This window comes from Amphiprion ocellaris, chromosome 19, assembly GCF_022539595.1.
Source record: "Amphiprion ocellaris isolate individual 3 ecotype Okinawa chromosome 19, ASM2253959v1, whole genome shotgun sequence".
NCBI classification, from domain to species: Eukaryota; Metazoa; Chordata; class Actinopteri; family Pomacentridae; genus Amphiprion; species Amphiprion ocellaris.
The window spans coordinates 21,760,280-21,782,990 of record NC_072784.1 but is presented as its reverse complement, the minus strand read 5'-3'; the positions used below and the strand labels follow the sequence as shown (position 1 = coordinate 21,782,990).

Sequence of the window (22,711 nt, the reverse complement as noted above, 5' to 3'; positions counted from 1 at the left end):
ATAAAAGTTGCCATATCCCGTGCCTTAGCCACAATAAGGACCGGTGTGCCATCAAACAGCAGATAACAATAGAGGTTGAGTCAATACTCACCTCACTTCTAAGCCAACCTACTGTTCATTCAGCGACTCCAGCCAGCCAGCAGGCGAGCAAGATCAACATTAATCTGAGAAAGTCGATCGTCACGTGCTTCCTTCTTTGTATTTGAACATCATGAATGCTCACCAACACAAAAGCTACTGCAAGTTCAAATGATCTTTCACATACATTGTAATTTATTCTTTCACCATTTGCACAAAGCCGACACAATATACGATCAACTGTACACACCTGAATACAGTCATTTTTTACTGATTGATTCTTCACATCACATATATACTCTATATAACCATCTTTAAGAGAAAATACAAAGGAACATATTGATTTGGGCCTTTCAGAGAATACATTCAGGCAGAACCACTTTGGCCCAGGAATGGGAGTGACCCAAGCTGCTGGCTTTAAATACATACATGGTCAGGGTCACAGCTTAAAACACAGGTATTGGTTTGAAATAAAAAATATCAATATGCTTACCTCTCCTGAATATTCACGTTACTGGATGTGTACAAAATTCCTCTAGTACTGTGTGAGTTATTCTTCTCCGCAAATAAAGACGAAGTCACTTCTGAGCTGCAGAATGTGCGTCAAACTCCCAGCACAATTCAGACTATTGGATATTTACCAGCTCTATTACAGTCCTCAGCAGATGTTGAAGAAAAACAATCTGCCATTTGTTTTTGCTCACTGACTCGACAGCAGCAACTGGGGGATGTGTCAGTGCACAGAGCTATTACCTCAATGACAAACATGTCGCTGTTGTGCTCTAATTTGCTCTGAGCTGCAAAATGACATTGAGGAATCACACTGAAAGTGGCTTCCAAAATCAAACCTAGAGCTGTGTCTTCCTTACGCCTTATATAGGCATCTGGGAATGTCCTTTGGTGAAACACTGTGTTTGCTAGACTGAGACTGGCTCATAATGACCTCTGACCTCTGTGGGAAGCCACTTGCGCTGGTTTATATCAACCCATCGCTCCTCTGGCTACAGCCAAAAATTCATCCTACTGCAACACATCCACAAATCTGCAACTACACACATTCATACCCTGAAAATATACTTGCACATACGTACATGCCCCCCTCACAGACATGCATGAAATATATTGACTGCAATCAAATACAATCACCTCCATATAAACACATATATACACACACACAGTATTTACCAATTATAAATTAACATTGTGCAAATTGTCATACATACATAGTCAAGTTCAGTTAATTGTGGCAAAACATTTTAGCAACTCAGTGTATTGTCATTAGAAAACTTTGTTCTGCTTTTAGGGTAGAGAATTTTGTTCGAAGCGTCCACACCCACAGTAGACACAGGGTAAGTGTGCATATTAAACACCGTCATTGAACATGCAGTCATTAGCGCAGTCTTTTTTTTCATACATTGCTGTGATGGCATCGTACGGCACACATCCTTGGCAAGTGAGTCAAACACCTTAATCCCACCACATCTTTGCAGTTTTCATGCGTGACAGCTTCTATGTAACATCACAAAAACACCCTTGTGCCAGAGGGGACGTGTCATTTTGAGTGATGACGCTCAACTCGTACTTTATGCACGTGCGGCTTTGCAGGTCATGTCTGCATGTTGTATATTTTTTATCCTAGATTTAACTGCATGATTTTCCCTATAAGTTTTCATTGCATTGGGACTGAGTGGCCATAGAAGTTCATACACTATGCCAAGGTGTGCGACATCATAATGGCAAAGGGGGAAAACAACACACATTTAGTGACCCAGAAATTCATCTGTTCTCCATGAAAACACACCTGGCACATTTAAACGGTTACAACTGCACTCAGCAGTGTGAAAGGTTTGAGCTAAATATATATAAAAACGAATTATTTTTATCTGAAACACATATGAAAGTTAAATGATGATCATTTTAGCTTATTTATAATTCATCCCATACCATCACTTGACCTCTTTTAATGTCTGTATGTGAGCCAGGAAGGACCTGGAGAGAGCAGCTGCCAATTTCCCAGAAGCCCTGGACGGGGCCGCTTGAACAACACTGTGGTCTGTATGACGTACAAGCAGCAGAAAGTTTCATCTTTTTACATTTTCAACAAAAGACAAAAAACTATTTACAGATATCAGAGCAAAGCATATTAAAAAAAAGCATTCTCCTTTGCCCCCTTGTTTTGTATCATTTGTTTGGTCTCTTCGTGTACACAGTTCAATGTCCAGTTTGTATTGAACGTCCAGTACCACAAAAACTCAACCTTTGATAGACAACACAAATTGAAGCAGAGGTTCAAGCAAGGACTCTGTCTTTTTGTTGTTGTTGCTGCTGCTGTTTTTTGTTTGAGGTTTCAGGTTTTTTTCAATATTATCTTACATGGCTTGTTTGTCTTGAGATGCCATTGCTGAACATGCAATGGCTTATTATACTGTCTGACAAATATCTAGAGAAATCCTTCCACGAGACTCACAGCACATCAGACTTCTCAGTGTGAATGTCTGCCGTATTGTTCTCTGTTCTCGGGCTGTGGCGAATGCTGAGTGCCGCTCGATCTCCCAGTGAGGCTAATCTTCGAGGACTGCTCAGACAAGTGACTCCATCAGCACAGCACCTCAGCCAACCGGGGCAGTCTCTCAGAGCCAGACGAGAACTCATCCAACTTTCTTTGTCGTGCCAAGGCCTTTCACAGGTGGCTCTCCATGTTCTCTCTTTGCGCCTCGCAACACTGCATCTTGTCCGTGCTGCTGATATCTTCCACCAGACTGCAGTTGCTGATGGTTTCCTTTTGCAGCGGGCAGGCACACTTGCCTGCCCCTTTACTGTGGACCTCGCCGTTATGGCAGTCAGCCACAAGCATGTGCCTCTCTTCGGGGCTACAGACTGGGGCGGAGGTTTTGGCGATGTCCGGGAGGTGAGGCAGTCGTGAGACATGGTTCAACAGGCTCGCTGTCTTTGTGTTGGGGGTATTGCTGTAGGTGTGGCGATACTCCTCCTCGATGTTCCTCCCCAACTTCCAGCGCTTCCACTTCTTCAGGATCTCAGACTGCACCTAAGGAGAGAGATGGGAGTAGACATTATGAATGCAATGGCTAGAGAAAAATGTGTTGTGCACGTGTGGAAACTCACTTCTTGGTTGACAAAGCAGTACAAGATGGCCACCAGGAGACCCTGTGGAGAAAACCAACATGGAGTGAGTCCTTGCATTTACTCATGACACCAAAAAATATTCACGTCACTGTTAAAAACAATAAAAAACATGTTGATGCACTATAGCACAGTGGGGGGTTGCAAGTGTTTTGCTTTGTAACCACATGTGCATTTCAGTAACATCTGTCTTAGGATCACACAGCTGCACTTGTCATCGTTAGCTTGGAGCACTGGAGAATTTGGTACTTGTTATCAAATTTGAGTTTATGTGAACTTAAGATCTCATAATCAAATCCATGCTATGCTAAATGATTGGCTATTATTTCATCTTGTGTAGGCCTGATTCCCTGCATCTCTTAGTTTCCCTTATCTCAGACAGCTGAGAAGTGCTGTATTTACTTATGTGTCAGAGGGCATTACATTAACAAAGATGCAAAGAGAATCCCAAAGGCATTGCATCTCTCTCTTGCTGTATGTCATCTGTCATCTGTATCCCCAAAGCTTAAAGGTCAATGTCATTATCTCAGCGTGATACAATCATTTGGTAGTGTGGATGGTGCATTTTGTTAATGTAATCCCCTCTGACACATAAGTAAATACAGCACTTCTCAGCTGTCTATGAGACGAGAAAGTCAGCGATGCAGGGAATCTGACCTACACAAGATGAAACAAGAAAAAGACTCAGAAAGCACAGTACTCCACCAAGGCTGTTCATTCCCCTATATGGCACTGACAGAAATGCAGCATTTGTTTATTAGGTATTGTTGATGAGAAATCAATGTGGCCATTTATTGATGAACCCACAAACAAAATGACCTTGCGCTGAGCACAGGCATGTGTTATGCATGTGAACATTATGTACAGATTCCGAATCTAGTGACCTAAATACATAGCGGGCGGCAGGAATTGATGGGACTTGGAAACACCCCTACAATTTAATCAGTTGTTCCTTGTATCATTTCCGACGGATAAATCCAGATAAGACTGCAGCGGTGGATTTGTAGTAGGATCGCAATCATATGATCGTCAGCAGGCAGCTGACATAGTGTTCACTTGTTGTCATGGTTACAGTGACGTCAAGACTATAAGCCGCATCACTGCCAAAATCGAATCACTTGGTCCTTGTGCCATTTCTGACGATCCCTGAATATTTCATTCGAATCCGTCAGTCCGTTTTTGGGTAATGTTGCTAACAGATAGACAGACAGACAGACAGACAGACAGACAGACAGACAGACAGACAGACAGAGAAACCAACGCTGATCGTCATATAACTCCACCACGTTCCTTGGTGGAGTAATAATTTAGAATAGCATGAATTTAAAGATATGGATTTGATTCTGAGATCTTAAGTTCACATAAACTCAAATTTGATAACAAATAACAAATTCTAAAATGCTCCAAGTACCAGTGCTTAGGTTTCACATCTCTGTCCCAAATGGCATGGTGTGATTTCTATATACATGTCCTATCTCATACAGGAACAAAAGTCCATCAAAGTCACTAATACCCCCCATTATTTCATCGTCTTGCTCTCACTGGAACCACATTAGTTTTGATTCATTGCCCTTTGAGCCACAGCCCGGCATATTTTTCCTGAACTGATTAATGATGCTGAGTAATGTCATAATTGGAGCGCTATTGCTTGTGAAAATAATAATAAAGAGATGCTTTGGTTCAAGACCAAACATCTTTTTTCATCGTCCAACCTGGAAGGAGGAGAAGAAGAGATCAATGAAGAGCTTGGTGAGACGCAAACCGATGGTGGTTTTGGTGGACTCATCCGTCACAAAGATAAAGACCACCTGATGGATACCCAGCAGTGGGATCAGGGTTAGAGTTGACTTAGCCAACCTGAGATAAAGACAGAAAGCACAAACTTAAGCAGAGTGAAGTTGCACACAAAAATCAAATGTTAATCCTACAAGGACTCACCTGAACTTATAATCTGTGTATCTCATTTGGTGTGCTCGAAGTTTGGACACAAGAATTTTGATGATATGGATAAATATAAGGAAGTTGATCTGTGAAAGAAAGAGAAACAAGTGTTATTAATAGTGTTGATTGCATACATTTACTTATTGTGATTTGTAGTCATGCAAAAAGTTTTGGTTTTATTCACACATCTAAGATACCATCATAAACCGTCTGCTTTAGTGAAAGTATGAACCTGGGCTTGTGCTGCTCAGCGCATAGCTGCATTTGGACACAGATACAGACAGGCCCAGAAAAAATAAAGAAAGAAGATAATGCATCATCTGTAGTGATCAATGCATTTTTTTGTAATGTGGATGAACCATCCTTTGAACATTATTAGACACAGAAGCATATTGTTACAGCTGGCATTTCACCACCCAGTAGGTGTTCCGATAAAAGAAAATGACTTGTGATGTGACCTTTTATATCTATAGTTAAGTTGTTGATGAAAGTGAGCTGCACCTAATTTGTACATATAACCACTGCCTAGGACCAAACATAACAAAATCCTGGTAGTAAAGAACAAACTATACATTTTAAACTCAACATCAACCCAGTTTTTACCAGTGGGAAGTGTATACATTTGTTTGTTTATCAAGTGTTTAAAGCACAACTTGCATTAGAATACGAACAATAATAATAATGACAAGCTGTAAAAGATAATTCATTTAGTCAGCAGACTCATTGGTATTCTCACCCCCAGCATATCAGGCTGTGACTGTGTCACCACATCACTGATCCCCAAAGCGCTCATAACCACACATGACCCAGACCACCCATTTTAGCAGCACTTTACCCTCCTTCCTCCTGGTCATGGGTCCAGGCTACCTATGTGCAGAAACGCCTTATTTAGCATGAGCTTTGTTCCCACAGCAATACAAGCTTTAAAGAAAGTAACCCCCCTCTTAAGCTACAAAACAATCTGGCCTGTGGTGTGGAGTGTCAATCCATGTTTTCTTCTTTGCTGTGTAGCAGCTGAAGCGTCCTTGTAAAATCTGGGTTTGGGCCAACTCTGTAAAAGTCTATATTCATGGCTTGCTTGTGTTATGAATGCGCCTACTGTGAAAAAGGATATCCTCTTTGAGGACAGATAAACTATTTTTCTATCTTACTGACATGAATGTATAAAGGAAGGTTAAGCATTGTCATGATAAATAATTTATCATTAAGCTTAAATGAAAATATATACATTATATGTAGTACAAATGTAGGGCCAGATACATACTAAATCACACTGCGGATTTAATTCCCCCACATACGAATACATACACTGTAATGTGCACAGTATATATGTATGAATGTGTCATTTCATATTTGTATGGACTCAAATGAAGTACTTATTAATGTAGTGCATGTTCTAGCAGCAACAGTCAAATGTGCACAAAGTTGCATGCACATAGACAGACATATACAGAGATATTACTGGGTGTAGTTTTTTGTACAGCATGAAAAGGTTGGGATTAGGACAGAGAGGGGAACATTGAGATAGAGACCAGCCCTTCTATTCCTATAACAACTGAAACAGGAATTCCTGCGGGATACAGGCCACTTAGCAGAACGATTAATGCATGGAAAATGCCAGGATGTCTGGCTTCACATATGAGCCATGACAAATCGGACGTAAAGGCACAGAACTGACCTTTATGAACACACCTTAAATAACATCCCTGGCCACAGGATGAATAAAGGGTAGCTCAACTAAACTATTGAACAGGTCACAGAGCAAAATCATATCTACTTTGTCTAAGAACCTTTGAGTCTTAACATGCTTCCCTGAAGTTAGGTCTGACGTACTGCCAGCTTTTACATTTCATGAATAAATGAAGTGTGTTTAATACTGTATAGTGTATGACAGGAGGAAAACATGCTGCAATGAAGTGGAAATGCTAGATTGCCAGTTACACATGTAGAACTTAAGGGTGAACACACGTTTTTGCCGCTAAATTTCAATGCAAAAAACAATCAAAATTTTAAAAGAACGTTTTCAGAAATGGCATAACAAGATGTGAACTGAGGGTCAGAAATAGCATTAGAGAGAAAGAGGAAATTACCACAACAGCTAGTAATATCGAGGAACGAATTATCCACCAGTAATTCATGTTTATAGTCCGCAACCAGCATCTGAAAAAGAAAAGCATTGAAGGGAATATCAGTCAACCAGAAACATATATTGGACACCTCACATGTTTCTGGACAAGGTTCGCTGTGTAGCACATTTTGCAAAGCTATTTTGCAACTCCAGCTAAAACAGAAAGCCTTTCTCTCTCTGGCTGATGAAGGCAGATGCACAACATAGATGTGGGTTTTTAAAACTTCAAATAACAAGCAGTGTCTGTGCATTTGCATAGTGTGCCCTTAAAATCAATCTCACCCCTTTTACTGTTAAGTACATGTCCATTAGAAATTAAGAGCACAGCAGAAAACTCAGGCGCTAGATGTTAGCATGAAATATTAAGAAGGTGCAAGCAGCTCATCCTGGAAGAGGTAAAATATGTTGGTGTGAAAAGGTTATTTGCAGCCAAACCGCCTGACAACTTTTTTAGACATGCTGTTGACATGAATAAGTAAAATCTAAAAAAAAATTTGGAGCACTTTCATAGCACAGTCAGGAGTAAAAGAAAAAGGAAAGGAGAGACAAGGACAGCAGAAACTTACTCTTGGTTTTCATACATGTATTTAGCGATCACCCACGGCACAAGGAATATTAAAGGGGTACCTGTGAAAAAATGCAAAACAGTCATTTTGCACATCAGTGTTATAACCTTTAATCTGCTCTGGTTTAATTTTGTGTCGTGAAAAACGCATCATACAGCACATAATTAACTTGTGTCCCCTGCTTTATTGCTTCGCACGTGCAAACACACACACTCACAGACGCACAGCAGGCCAGCTCACCCCAACCAATGCACAGGTAGATGTTGAAGTAGTTCCTCTCTGTGAACACAGTGATGACCAGGAGGTTGTTGAGGTAGATGCCTTCCACCAGCAGCCAGTAGCTGTTGGCCATGATGCTGTACTGCATCATTACCACGGCAACGCGGCAGCCAACCGTTGTCTGCAAGACGGCAATCAGGCTTATTGCACAAATAATATAGCTGTGTGGTGTTACCTTGTTTAACTGATGTGAATGCTGAGATCTTTGCCACAGCAGATGGGAGCAATGTGGGCTTGTCGCAATCATAGCATACGAAATCTTTAATCTGCACCAGCTGTGACACAAACACAATCTATATGTCATTGCATTTGGTCCCGCTTTTATGGATAATTAGCTCCTACAATCATGTATTACCCTTAAGACTATTTTCCACACAACTATTTTCACTTTAACTACAACCAACCCCTTTTTTTCTACTATTACAATACATATATCTATCTTGCTGTCTTTATATTGTATTATTTGTACATGTTTACATGATACAACCTTTATAGTTTTGTCATGTTTTGCAAATCCTTAGGGACTGTATGTGAATTATGGAAGTGGGAAGGATGTTAAATTTCATTTTTAACTTATACTAACTACAAAACCCTTGTTGTATTTAGAACCTTAGTTTGTTTTTTCTCAAATGCAGCTCCTTGTCCCTAATACCTCAAATTATAGTATTGTTTTTGTGCAATTCTTTCCATTATTTATAACATTAGACATGTAAGATGCTGAAATCTAACATAAAATGTCAAAGTACAATTTAGAAGTTGATAGAAGATCATGGAAGACATAGTTTGAAGAATTTTATAAGGACTATCTTAACCTTTTCTGGACAAAATTTTAACTCTATGATGCAGAAAAAAAGTGACAAAGGAAATAACTTTTATTGGAGATAACATTAAGTTAAATGGGATAATTAAATTTCCTAAAAAGACACAGGATAATGCGCCACTGGAAATACAAGAACCATCATTTGGGATTTTTTGTTTCCTTTCTTTTCAATGACCCTCTGAACCCTCAGCCGTTTCAGGGCATTTTTTACTCTTGTCACATCTTTATTTACTGTGTGCTCATTTTCACTGCAATTATAAAATCTTCCCCTTAATGGAAACAACACAACTATGGCCTGAGGTGGAGACAGCTCAAAAATGTCCTTTGTGGTGTATGACAGAAATAGAATCCCATAAATCATGACAAAGACAAAAACAAAAGCTGAAAAAAAGATAGCAGCATGTACAGCATTTTTCCAAATGCCCTGAGGTGTTACCAGCACTAATAAAAGGTAGTTCTATATGCTACAGATATTCTGCTATTACATTTTTAACGTGCTTCCATCATTGTCACCTGTCTGTGTTAAACACAGCCTGAATTTTTGTCAGATCATTGTTGGTCACAGCTGATGACTAAATAGCTGCACTGAGGGGTGCAGAATTTTAAGATTTTTACGGAACTGGTTTTGGAGAAAATGGTTCAAATTTTTAAACGAGGCATGTGGAATAAAGTGATATTGGTAGATTTTTACATTTTGCTAACAAAACTGCATATTATAGATGAGTAGTTCAAGGACCAATGGAAAATTGAAAATCCATCCATCCATCCAGTATCTACATTATCATTAGGGTTGCAGGGGGCTGGAGTTTATCCCAGCTGACTGTAGTGAAGGCAGGGAACACCCTGGTCAGGTCGCCAGTCTGTCACTGGTCTACGCATAGAGACAATGTAGAATAACTGAGCATGTTTTCGGACTGTGGGAGGAAGCCGGAGTACATGGTGAAAGCCCATGCATGCACAAGGAGAACATGCAAACTCGATGCAGAAAGATCCCAGGCCCAGGCCAAGACGCGAACCGGGGATCTTCTAGCTGCAAGGTGACGGTGCTAACCACCGAGCCACTGTGCAGCCCCTTTGAAAATCCAGTGATTCTTTATTTGTACAGCACCTTGCTCTGATAAAATGTCTCATTTTGGACTGACAAGAACTACCCTCCAGACTATCTTCCACTTCTAGAAATCTGAGTACACTCCCTAAATGATCTCTGTACAACACCGGCCAATATAGTTTGTTGTTTAGCTGCAGATCACCTCATTGTTGACCAGCAGTTCCACTGGAGGCATAGATGCACGAGGGAATCCCTGTTCCTGGTCTCTGCTGAGATCCTGTGACGCGTGGTTGGCCTCCAAAAGAGCATCTTTGATGAGAATGGACAGTGCTCGTAGGATGAAGGAGGCAAACAGATTCATGTGGATGTTGTTCCTCATGCAGTGCAGTTTCCTGATGAATGAGAGGCAACAGTGGTCGACATGGTAATCTGTGTTTTTTTCACCTTAATCCATTATTTCCAGAAAAACTGCAATGGAGTTTTGTACATAGATATCATGATTTCTATCTTTTGTACAAGTCAGCTGGAGTTGTTTCCTCATAACATAGTCCAATTCTGAGAGTTTCTTTGACTGAAAATCATTATTACCTGAAAAATATAAGGATGCCAAGAGCCAAGACTAAAGCTACCAGGGATAAAGAATAGCCCACTGTGTACATGACCCAGATATAGTCATAGTAGTGCTGCAAAATAAAGCACAAAAAATACAAACATCTTAGATTTTTTTCTGTTATCTGCATGAAATGATGATATGTGACAATGGTCTAATCTGATTTAGTCCAATCTGTAAAATAAAACTTTTTCACTGCAGAACTTTTAGGACTATCAATTCATTGAGAGTATTTCATTATAATTATAACAATTTAAGCAAAATCTGTATAGTGACAATACATTTCCATAAGATAAAAATGCCAGTATTTTTTTTTGTTTTGCACTTGATATAAATTCTGATATTTTACCTGAATTTATTTATTTATTTTTTTTGGGCAGCGGTTTCTACCAAACATTTTTTTAAAAAAAAGACTTTTCTTTTTTTTACATTATATGACATGTGTTATCAAATTAAAGAAAAAAATGAATTCAAAAATCTACATCTAATATGTGACTGCTAAATTAGTTCATGCAGACCAAATATTTATTCTTGTTCGATTCTCTTTACCACATCTAAGACCAATGTGAAAAAAACGTTTCCTACCAGACTTGGATCGTGAGAATCACACTCGCTGGTGTTCTTCGCAGTCATCCACTGGCCGCTTGCATCACATTCCTGATACACCATCCCATGCTGAACTACAAACACACACATGCAGCCTCTTTGATTTACTGGGAAGTCCAGTCTGGACAGACAACTGTCTTTGTCTGTAGGATATTTTAACTCTCCTGTTGTCCTCATCACCAAAAAATATTGTTTCCTTGTCTGAAAAAAATCCAAACATTCAACAAAAAAATTCCACAAATTTCTGAAAATTTGCAAAACCTTCAGGAAGAAAATTCCAATAATTCCTTAAAAGTTTTCATTAAAAGTTTTATTTAAAAAAGAATCCCCCAAATTTGGCAAGAAAATTCTTGTAAATATTTTTTTTTTAAAATGAGTAAAAATCTTCCAAAAAAATCCTAAAAATATCTAAAGTGATCACATATATATCAGTAAAATTTCTAATATTTTCTTTGAGAACATTCACAAAAAAATAAACCAAAATCCAGCAAATTTTGCTGGATTTTGGTTGATTTTTTGTGAATGTTCTTAAGAAACATTTTTAACATCTCTTTTTTTTCCACCAAAAAATGTTCAAAGATTTCCCAAAAATGTTGAAAATGTGGACATCAGAAGTTTCACTGTGAAAATATATATTTTTTCCACATTTTCAAACTTTACAACAGGTCAATTTTGACCCACGGGACAACACGAGGGTTAAAACACCCTGCATCAACATGACTGGTATACATTGTGTATCCACAAAATCACACATCTCTTACCTTTATGGTGCCATGGCAAATACCACGGACACGCCACACTGACAGTGCTGTTTGGGAGTCCGTCTGGCCAACAGGCATAATTGTCAAAAGTCCTGTTGCACACAAGACCTAGGGTTAAAAACAAAAAAAAACATCAGATATGGGTGAGATTGTTGCCTACAATCATAGCCCTTATATATTAATCTCCGCTGGTCTGAGTCATAGACTACAGTAACGTGTCTTTGAAGTGATGGCAGCCAATTTGGAATTGGTCATAATCATGGTCTTTCATCTTGACTTCAGAGACCCTCATAATGACCTTCCCCTTACATCACATCTTTCATCTTTAGACGTTGTAAATTATCTCTACTGATCGTATAGAAAGCTGGATGTTCAGGTGTAGAAAATGATGCATGTTACTCACTAATGGGATGACAAGGAAGTTACGTCAGAGCTGCGGAGTAAGAGACCAGAGTGCTGGGATTGTGCGAGCAGTGAGGGAAAGGGCTTTTTTGCTTTCCGGCTTTATCACCCAGGTATAGAACATGGTAACTGACTATAATGCAACTGAACAGCACACTTTGTTGATGGAGTGAGCACTTTTCACTTAGCATGAGCAGACAGTGAGAGTAGTGCAGCAGATACAGTGTAATAATGGGAGTGACTGCAGTGTGTTATGCAGCGGTCTAAGCAGTGAGTGGAAACTGCTGATCCATCGTCTGGTAACCAAACTATTGCCAGCTTTTGATAGCCGCCACTGTGCCACAAGATGACAGTACATGCTCATTTTTATTTCTAATGTGTATCCAAAGAAAAACACAGTTTCCTTTCTTGGGAATGTTACTGGGTTGCAATCAATAATTTAAAACGATGGTTTATGTTACACTTTCAAGTTCCAAGTTTAATATCTATAATCCTACATAATCCTAGGTAATGAGTGTAATATTTATATATTAACTATGGATTACATTACTACTTGTGACAGAGTTCAGTCACAGAGACAAGTCAGGGACATAATGCAGGTTTATGACCCACACTTACTATAAATACCTCATTCAAATATTGCAGTCCATAATATTTCTCTCCAATTCTCTCCTCTGTTCAGGGATTCATTGTGTCACTGCCCTGGGTGATTGTGCTCCTTCTCATTTTTGTAGGATTAACCTCCTCACATTCTGTATGCAAATTTCTATGTGTGAGTTTCTTCTGCAAATCACTACCTGTGCTGTCTCACCTAAATCTGATTCAACATCTGACTGGACCAGCATACAATGCTGACCTCCAGTCAAGCCATGTCAAACTGTACAACTGATTTTAAAAGTGCTGCCAACCCTAATTCAGAATTGTATGAATTTGAGACTGTAGTTCCCTGTTCGGAGGTTAGGCTAGATCAGGGGTTCTTTCCTTGAATAAAGCCACTTAATGTTTGCATAAAGTATTTGACATTTGATGGCGAGCTACTCCTTCATGTACCTTTTTTGTTTTGGGAAACACAGGTGACTTTGGTGCTTTTATTTTTGTTAAAACAGAATGGATAGGTGTGTTTTTAACTTCCCTTAGTGAGCTGGGCTGGAACAAGTTGGGGCTTAACTGTAATCTTTGTCACAACTGTCCCTTTGGAACCTATTTTAGGGCCATTTTTGGGAAAGATAAAAAACAGCTACTCCAGAGCCGGTACTTCTGAAAAGCCAAAAAAACTGCTTTATAGGTCACAATACTGCTTGGATAAACATGGAAAAGGCAACACGGTTGGCTAAATTCGGAAATGTCACGGCATAAAGTTCACTATGTAGGCTTCATGACAAACTCTCCATAGTTTTTTGAGTTGGTGGAGACCAAAAACAGAGATAAAAGTATGACTACATTAGATTTATACTCATAAGATGGGGAGAAATATAACAAAATTTATTTCTTTGGCTCTATTGGATGTGCAGAAAACCAATTGTTTGCTAACAAGTTCATATTAGCTGTATATGATATTTTTTCATGATGTGCTTATATTATATTATACTTCCCCGAAGTGACCAAAAGTGAGTTTTTTTTTAACCGAAATCACATATTTGAAGTCCAGTACATCCAGTATGTTTAACTCACCAGTGCTTGGTGGATCTCTGCTGTTGTTGTGTTTACACTCTTCCATGTACAGCTTCCAACTCTCTATCAGCTTATCCAGGGTAGCAGTAGGAGACACCTAATGGCATGGTTGAAGAACACAGAAGACAGTTCAATAACATTTATGTGGAGCAAGCAAGAAAAATGTAGAGAATGTGAGCTTCACAGAAGCCATTTGGCAAACTGGGATTCATTTGTTCCCCTTGACTTCATATATACAGTAGCTGTAAACAATCCGTACTCATGCCTGGGATATAATCCATCAAGATGACGCTGTGCCCCACTATAATATGTGTCAGTGTGAGGGGGGGCTTGAGTTTCTTAGCAATGCATTTAGGCTTACACAATACATCTCACTGGTTTGCTTCAGCAGAACTAAAGAAACAACCTCCTTACTGTGAAGGCCACTGGCTAATGGAGGTTCAGACAACTTACTGGGAGGCTTGTAAGCTCTAGGAAAAGAATGCACGTTATGCATGCATGGGTGTGTGTGTGTTCCTTTAACCCACCTGGATGCTACAGGAGACAATGAGCATTGCCAAAAAGAGGAAGAGCCGTGACATCCCTTATTCCTGCTGTTGGTGCTGGGAGGGGATACTGCAGGACAGGAAGGGGTTTTCACCTCATAAGGGGTTTATCTACACTCGCCACACAGCCTAAATGACACAGAGACACACAATTCATCAAAGCTCATTGTAAACACACTGATTATTAACCTTGGCACAGCTTGGCCGTACAAAATGAATTACCAAACAGGAAAAGGCTTGGTCATATCTATCACACTACAATTACTCCAAATTTAGAAGTCATACAAAAGAAGACATAAAATGAAAAGCTCTGTTTAACTTAGCCAGAGGTAAGGACATCCACTGTGAGCCTGACCAGTCCCACTTCTACTACCCAGTATAACTGACTGAAGGGAGGAGGATCTACCGGTAACCAGACTGTCCAGAACACCAATAGAAGGTCAAAAACCTCCAAGAAATGCTGTTTGTCCCCATCTGTGAGACAGCTGCAGCTCAGTAGAGCTACATTAACTTGGTGACTCACATTTGGTTGCTGTCCACCTCAGTATTAAAGCCAGTCAGTGTTTGGTCGAACGTGTGTCAGTGTGTGCTAGAGGTCACTCACCTGCGTATCGATTGCCGCAAACTCCCGACAAATTTGGCTGAAGCCGGAGAACGGAACGAAATCTGAAACGTTTCTGCAAAAAACACCTTGACCATGGAAACATTTTTGGCTAAAACGTTTCAAATTCCATTCTGTTCTAGTCTCGTGGCGGGTAGGAGGACGGGTTCATGTTGATGCATGAGCAATTTCTTTTGTTTACTGGGGGCAAGTATTTGTTCAAGTGATAAGAGCACAATGTTTCATGACAGATGGACAGCATGTAATGTATGAGGTTGGGAAAACCTGAATTTAACAACTTTTTCAGTCTGCGTATTGACTGGAAATGTCAACAAGTTTCTAAAATCTGGGGTAAAACAGCAGCTGGGAGGTTCCAGCCACAATCCTAATGTCTGCCCTATATGTAACAAATCTGTACTGGAAGTCAGACTTGATAATATCTAAACCAAAGTGCTTTCTAAATGGCCTTTTCAGTGAAATAACCACTGGATGCAGTTAACATTAGCTATAGCGCAGACTGACTGATTGCTGTGGGCGCCTGAGGGATCAGAGCTACTCTTGTCTGGCCTGACATCGGTTCAGGACTGGTCCAGCTCAGATCACAGCCCTTAGCCCTATCAGACATGCTGTCGTCATAATCCAGTTTCCACCGCTGTTGCTGATGTTGTTATACATTGATTTTACAGCAATGTAACAGCCTTATAACAAACAAATATGTTGGCTGTCGCTCAAGCATTTCACTCCAGGTGCAGGTCATTAAAGGCGTTGAAAGTCTGCCAAACACAACTTCAGGTCAAACTAATGACATGTACAAAACAACAGCCACACTACGTCAATCACACTGCATTGCGAAGGAAGCTCTGTAATACCAAACAGCTGCAATGGAAGTGTCTCAGGTTAGTTCTTACCAGAGAAAGAGGTCAGACATCATTCTGTGATTGGATGACGCTTCAGTCCTAGTAAAGCACGCATGTGGGCGAGAGCATGTTCTTCCTTAGGGCATAAATGTTACGCCATGTGTGGCAGTTTTTAAGGGGTTTCCCTCTTCCCACACTCACTCACTCTCTCTCTCTCCCCACACACACTCACAAAGACTCATTTTGTAACACGGTCAGCCGGCCTGCACCACTTTCTGCAACTTAGCACCAAGCAGAGAACAATGATTAACCAAACGGCATTCTCAGTTGAGTATTGCAGGAGGGATGACGAAACGGAGAGGAACAGATAGAGGGTGTTTCAAAGTGAGAAAAAAGAAAGTTTCTCAACCTGGCCCATGACCGCATTTCCATGTCCTGACAATGCACAGAGTAACCATTACATAGTTTAGTTGTCTGTTAAATTTGAAAATGGCACGTCTTACACCATGAGAATGGGTGGAGATCCAGACACACTGTAGAAAAATTATGTCAACTTAATCACTTAGTATCAGCAAAAATCCTGACTTTACTTAGGTGAGTAAATGATGTTTTGATGATCTTTAGACCAAACTGTTTCCTCCTCCCAGCCTCCTCAAATTTCAAACTGGCTGCATAGATGTAAAGCTCTCAGCTTTTCTTCATACTTTATCTGCATATTTTTAGATGTAACAACATCACATGCCCCACAGCTGAGGACAAAACAAGGTTCTCCCTAGAATAAAGATACACTGCTTGCAATGTTAAAAAAAAAAGAACACGAAGCCAGAGCACAAGAGAATGTCTAAAGAAACATCTGGTGTGTTTCTAAATCTCTCATGCAAAAATAATGTGCAGATGCGTCACATACAGTATGTCTGCTTGGATGCTTCGTATGCAGGATGATGGGACTCATCAGCCATTTGGCGGGAGCTGGAGTGGAACTAATGGGCTTCGAGGTGTGGGACTAATTAGGCTTGTATATTCTGCTGTTATGATCGCCGGCCAGAGCTGTATCACTCAGGGCTTCCACTTAGCTCGCTCAGTTCGCTGTGACTTCAGACCTATCAAGGTCTTCTGAAACATGTGTTGTTTTACCCCACTTGCCCTCTGTTCCAGGAAAAAAACCTGGCGCTTTTATCACTATTGTTGCACATCTGATTTAAGAGGAGCAACAGCAGCTGAGCGAGCCAGAGCAACCCTTTGAGGTTCCTTTAGTTTCTTCATACTCAAGCAAGTTACTAAGTCAGAAGTGCTTCATGTCTGCCTGGATTTGTGTTCAATGTGTGAAAATGATGCAATGTCGATCTTTTTAGATAAATAAACATAAAGACTAAAGAGCTGTTGGATGGACAGGATGGACAGTTCCTTGTTTGAATAATACTTGGTCATTTATTTGTACTTGTGTAAAAACAAAACACTCCGACAAACACAAATGCATGACGCAAATTCCCCGAATGTTGCAAACAACATAAAAACTGTTCAGTGTTCAAGTGCATGTTGGATGGCTTAACACAATGGCCACAAACAATCGCTGCTGTTTGTTGGAGAGTACTTACTTTCATTTCATTACACTGTCTAACAAATAAAATTACAAAAGGAGGGTTATGCGTGCATGAATGCGTGGCAGAGGGGAGCACCAAGGAAAAACAAACCTCTTTGAAAACACAATAACTGTCCGACTCAGAAAATGCCCCTGAGCGGCAATCTGTCACTCGGCTTTCCAAACACAGAAGTCAAACCGTCCTGCCTTGCCCATCATCTTTGCCATTCATGAGGCCTAAGCGAATTTATAAAACACTTTTCTGAAATATCACAAACGTTAATACAAGAATATGGCACAATTTTTGTTGAGCTATGCGCCATATTCTTCTAGCTTCCCATGCGTCGCCTAAATTAGCCGAGGCAAAGCTCCCCATGCTCATACCTTAGGGCTGCAGATGGTACACTGAGCATGACAGTGCTAGATGAGAGCCCCACTATCTGATAATAGGGTGACGCAGAGTTCAGAGGAAACAGATCATCGTGCTGGAACACATTCTGCAGCAATGAAGGCAGGATATTGCTTCAATCTAAGCATCGCACTCTGCTTGACGAACCTGATCTTTAGCTTGATAGCACAATTATCTGAATATAAAACAGAAATTAAATCAGCTATTTGAACTATTTTTCCTTTTTCTGTGGGATGTTCTGTAACAATTATCATATCATAGATCATATTAGAATGGATTAGCCCTTTTTAATGTCAGAAAAAAAATATAATTCCAGTCTTTTTTTCCACAGTAGCACTTTATCTGAGCTCCTCCTATTTATCTTCTTTAATTTCGGTCAGAGATTTCCAATGGTCCTGAGAAATTCTTTGGAAAAAATTCTTGAGAGCGTGCATAGAGCTGACCCACTTGGCACTCGCTGCTTAGAAAAAGTGCCAAAGTATTTTTGAGAGCGACATTTCCTCCATACTCTTTCTTTAAACTTTTACAAGAATGTTCAGATCACTGTGGCTCAACATGAAATTCATCCTGACAGACAGCTTTCTCTTCATGTCCGACTGGGCCAAAAACACTTCAGCAAATATTAAACAAAAGTTGTTGGGGTTTTTTTTGCAGAATCTGGTTTAAACAATTGACATGCTCATAAGCAGGATTCAGCAGGACCAACAGGTCAAGGAGGACAACATTGATGCTGTGGGGAAGAAGTTGCAGGAATTACCACAAGCTGCTGAATTGATGCCTGTGCTGTGTTTTGTCATGAACCTGTCTGTCTGTAAGTCAGTGTTAGTATACTGTGTTGTTGTATTGTCTAGAACACGTCCCTTAGTGTTGTTAGTCAGCAACTCAATGTTGTTTGTTATGTCATTTGAGGACAGGTCTCTCTTGAGAATGAGACCCCGTGTCCCAATGAGATTACCTGCATAAATAAAGGTTTAAAAAAAAGAAAAAACATAAAGAAAAATAAAAAAGCTTAGATTTGGTTATATTTTCTGACAGAACTGCACATCACAGATCATAGATCACGGACCTTCAGAAGTTTAAAAATCCAATAGCTTTTTGTTTTAATGACTTGTGCAATTTTTTTACCGACAACATTATTTTCAAACCCACTGGAAGGTTTGATTCTCCAGAGGGCTAAAACGAAGAACACTGAAAATGGGGTCCCACTGAGCTCGATCCCACAGAGTTCACACCTCATTACACTTAACAATCCCCTGTAGAGCATATTCAGTCTTTACTCCAAAAACAAGTAACCATCCTCTGTATTATCATAACCTAATTTGGTCAGTCAGTCTCTCTGGACAGTTGAGTTTGTTGAAGGATCTGACATGTCGTTGTCCCTGGGGACTGCTGGTGTTCCTCTGCTTAATGGTGTTTGGAAAATGTGTCAAGGTTTTACTTATCCTCCTTCACTTACACAGGCTTTTACACAGATTCTACATTTTTCCAAGCCTCAATGAATATGATGATTTTCATGAAATGGGACTTTTTAAAATATTCACCAACTGGCTTACACTGTTCTTACGTGTTTGCACTTTAGAGATGTGTTCAAAAAGCCAACAGGACTTTGTATTTCACTGAATATAAAGGTGAATGTTAACAGAATGACAACCTCCAGTCTATATATAAACAAACTGGACAAAGGAGCCCATTGTGTCTTTCTAACACAATAACATGGCAAGCGACAATGCATGCAATCCTCAAAAACAAATGGAAAAATTGTGATTCAGTCTTCAGCAGCCGTGCAATGTGGCTAACCTCTGAAGCACTCAAAATGTTTGTCACTGACCCTGTTGCAGCATAGCAGCAGTTCAGATTGTGACCCATCCGAGGATGCATCCATAGCGGCAGTGACCCAGCAGCTGGATGCTCCCAACCTCTTCTGTGCGCTGGCTATTTACATGTTTTGATAAACCTATTCAGAGGTCACTTCTGATGAATGTGAGTGGAAAACAATGACGAGCGGTTGTGTAACATTTGAGATGTACCTGTGTTGTGTGAGTGTGTGAGGCTTTTCTGCGCTGAGCTTGTGTGTGGGAGGTGTTTGGCTGTGGCTGGATGCCGCTTCATACACTCTTTGGTGAGGTGCACTGGACCTACAAACCGCTGTGAAGCTACAACAACAACCCTGCAGGGAGTCTTTGGTAAGCAGTTACCATGTTCACTATGCTACAGTGTTTTCACTGTATGGCTCAGCTGAGTTTTGTCATCATCACAGCAAAGAATGAGCTCCAATACCTAACTAACTTCTGAGGGTATTTTGTGCATAATTTATCTGCAAGAGCGCTGAAAATTCTCCTTTTCTTAGTATATACTACCTTTCAAAAGTCTAGGGTTACCCAGGCAATTTCACGTTTTCCATGAAAATTCACATTTTTATTCATGTGCTAGCATAATTGCAGAAGGGTTTTCTAATCAGGGCTGCACAGTGGTGTAGTGGTTAGCACTTTCGCCTTGCAGCGAGAAGATCCCTGGTTCGCGTCCCGGCTTTCCCGGGATCTTTCTGCATGGAGTTTGCATGTTCTCCCTGTGCATGTGTGGGTTTTCTCCGGGTACTCCGGCTTCCTTCCACAGTCCAAATATATGCTGAGGTTAATTGATTATTCTAAATTGCCCGTAGGTGTGAATGTGAGAGTGATTGTTTGTCTATATATGTAGCCCTGCGACAGACTGGCGACCTGTCTAGGGTGTCCCCTGCCTTCGCCCGAGTCAGCTGGGATAGGCTCCCGCCCCCCCCGCGACCCTAGTGAGGATTAAGTGGTGTACAGATAATGGATGGATGGATGGGTTTTCTAATCATCAATTAGCCTTTCAACACCATTAGCTAGCACAATGTAGCATTAGAACACAGGAGTGATAGTTGCTGGAAATGTTCCTCTGTACCCCTATGTAGACATTCCATTAAAAATCAGCTGTTTCCAGAGAAAATAGTCATTTACTACATTAAGAATGTCTACACTGTATTTCTGTTTCATTTAATGTTATCTTCATTGGAAAAAAATGCTTTTCTTTCAAAAATAAGGACATTTTTAAGTGATTCCAAACTTTATTCACCTTGTTAGAATGTCATTTTTGTTGTTGTTGTTGTTGTTTTTAAAGCTAGAAAATACATCATAAGCTAAATGAGCAATTAAAACCATGACTAGGTGCACTGATGTCATTCTCATTTTGGAGTTTTGTACATCATAAATCCGAGGAACCAATCCTGTCAACTTACAGAGCGTAGCTTTTTGTATCATTATTTCTCTTCAGAATTGGTTTCCAGTTCCAACATGTATGGCTAAATTACTCCAATATTACAACTTGCCATTGAGTAGCTCAAAGCACTTTTAAAGTGTTTGATCTTCATTTTGAGACAATTCACCAACAACATGACAATTCAGTAGAGATGCAGGTACAAGGATAGACATAAACAGGGAGGTTGGTTGCTTAGTTGTAGAAAAGGCTGTTAAGGAAGAGCATCAATGAAGAAAAGAAAGGCAGCCGCTAGTATAGAGGAGGCAAACAATTCCTTCCTATAATTCATTTTCCATTTGTTGCATTAATCACTATTACCAAAGGCTAATGTCTTTTGCTGTCTTCTGTCATACAATGGGAGACACAGTGACATCTTGGGCTCAATCAGAAAGTAAAATGTGAATGAATGTCTGCATCATTGTTTCCAAAAGTGTCTGTATCTGTTTCTTCCAGACTACAACTCAGCACCAGAGGTTTCATAAGAAAATTAGGTCAGCAGTGTTTCCAAAATGTGTCTATTTAAGGGCACAGACATATCAAAGAAAACGCATTTCAAAATGAAAATTTTATTATATGGGTGTAACTGAAGAAGCAATGGGTCAGACTAATGAAAAGCTAAACAACGTGACTGCTTATTTCCTATTTACATAGAGTGAATTGATCAGATACAGGTAAAAAGAAGTTGTTCAAATTAACATTATGTTAGCTGCTCAGGTGGGTTTCTCTTTTCCATTTTGCCAACTGAACCTGAGTGTAACCTGTATGAGAGCGTCAGTGCCAAACAAGACTGCCGCAGAGCAATTTTGGTGTCAGAAATTACAGCTTTTATGCAAAATTACGAGGCATCTGCCTCGCATGTTGTTCTCTGCCTCAAATTGCTTTAATGGAACTTTGCATTTCTGTGAAAGGGTCAATTTATCGAACAATCTGAACAAGGAATCAAAAGAATCCAAACCACATGCAAGATTTAAAAATGTAATTAAAACCAGCATACTATTAAAATGCAAAGAAATAAATTAAGAGTATCATAGTGTTTGTTATGAGAGAAAACTGATAGGAATGAGAGTGGCTTTGCAGGCCTCTCAGACTTCATAGTCATTTTGTTTGTTGTTTGTTTTTAATGCTCATTGTGAATTGATTGTTTGTTATACAGCAGCAGATTACATAAGTTTATTCTTCTTTCCGCTCCTTTTCATTCAAAAGTCGGACATTTTTGTTGTTTTATTGCATTGAATTGTTTTTCTCTTCTGTCAGTGAATGAAATAAAAACCTAACTACTACTAACTAACTAACTAAATAACTAACTAACTAAGTAGCTTCCAGAATCCTAATATGACTGACATGTTTGGTTAAATACTGTATTACCCAATCAGTCCACTTTCCTGTGCGTTAC

The 22,711-nt window shown here is 39.9% G+C and overlaps 1 protein-coding gene across 3 annotated transcripts in view; it reads right to left on the bottom strand.

Moving 5' to 3' along the window:
* Positions 1 to 250: 250 nt before the first annotated feature.
* Positions 251 to 22,711, bottom strand: part of gcgra (glucagon receptor a) — a 43,986-nt gene continuing 21,525 nt past the window's right edge. The window contains exons 1-14 of one of the 3 annotated variants that reach the window (XM_035951770.2): positions 16,106 to 16,259; positions 14,579 to 14,725; positions 14,052 to 14,148; positions 11,979 to 12,086; positions 11,197 to 11,291; positions 10,590 to 10,684; positions 10,204 to 10,393; positions 8,095 to 8,254; positions 7,855 to 7,915; positions 7,251 to 7,320; positions 5,158 to 5,246; positions 4,932 to 5,076; positions 3,202 to 3,243; positions 251 to 3,124 (exon numbers count right to left, since the gene is read on the bottom strand). In XM_035951770.2, the coding sequence (XP_035807663.1) occupies positions 2,759 to 3,124; positions 3,202 to 3,243; positions 4,932 to 5,076; positions 5,158 to 5,246; positions 7,251 to 7,320; positions 7,855 to 7,915; positions 8,095 to 8,254; positions 10,204 to 10,393; positions 10,590 to 10,684; positions 11,197 to 11,291; positions 11,979 to 12,086; positions 14,052 to 14,148; positions 14,579 to 14,632 (1,572 nt within the window). In that variant the 5' untranslated portion in view covers positions 14,633 to 14,725; positions 16,106 to 16,259 and the 3' untranslated portion in view covers positions 251 to 2,758. Of the gene's footprint in view, positions 3,125 to 3,201; positions 3,244 to 4,931; positions 5,077 to 5,157; positions 5,247 to 7,250; positions 7,321 to 7,854; positions 7,916 to 8,094; positions 8,255 to 10,203; positions 10,394 to 10,589; positions 10,685 to 11,196; positions 11,292 to 11,978; positions 12,087 to 14,051; positions 14,149 to 14,578; positions 14,726 to 15,200; positions 15,264 to 16,105; positions 16,260 to 22,711 lie in introns of those variants that run through there. The other 2 variants (XM_023277985.3, XM_023277982.3) reach the window with 2 other exon arrangements.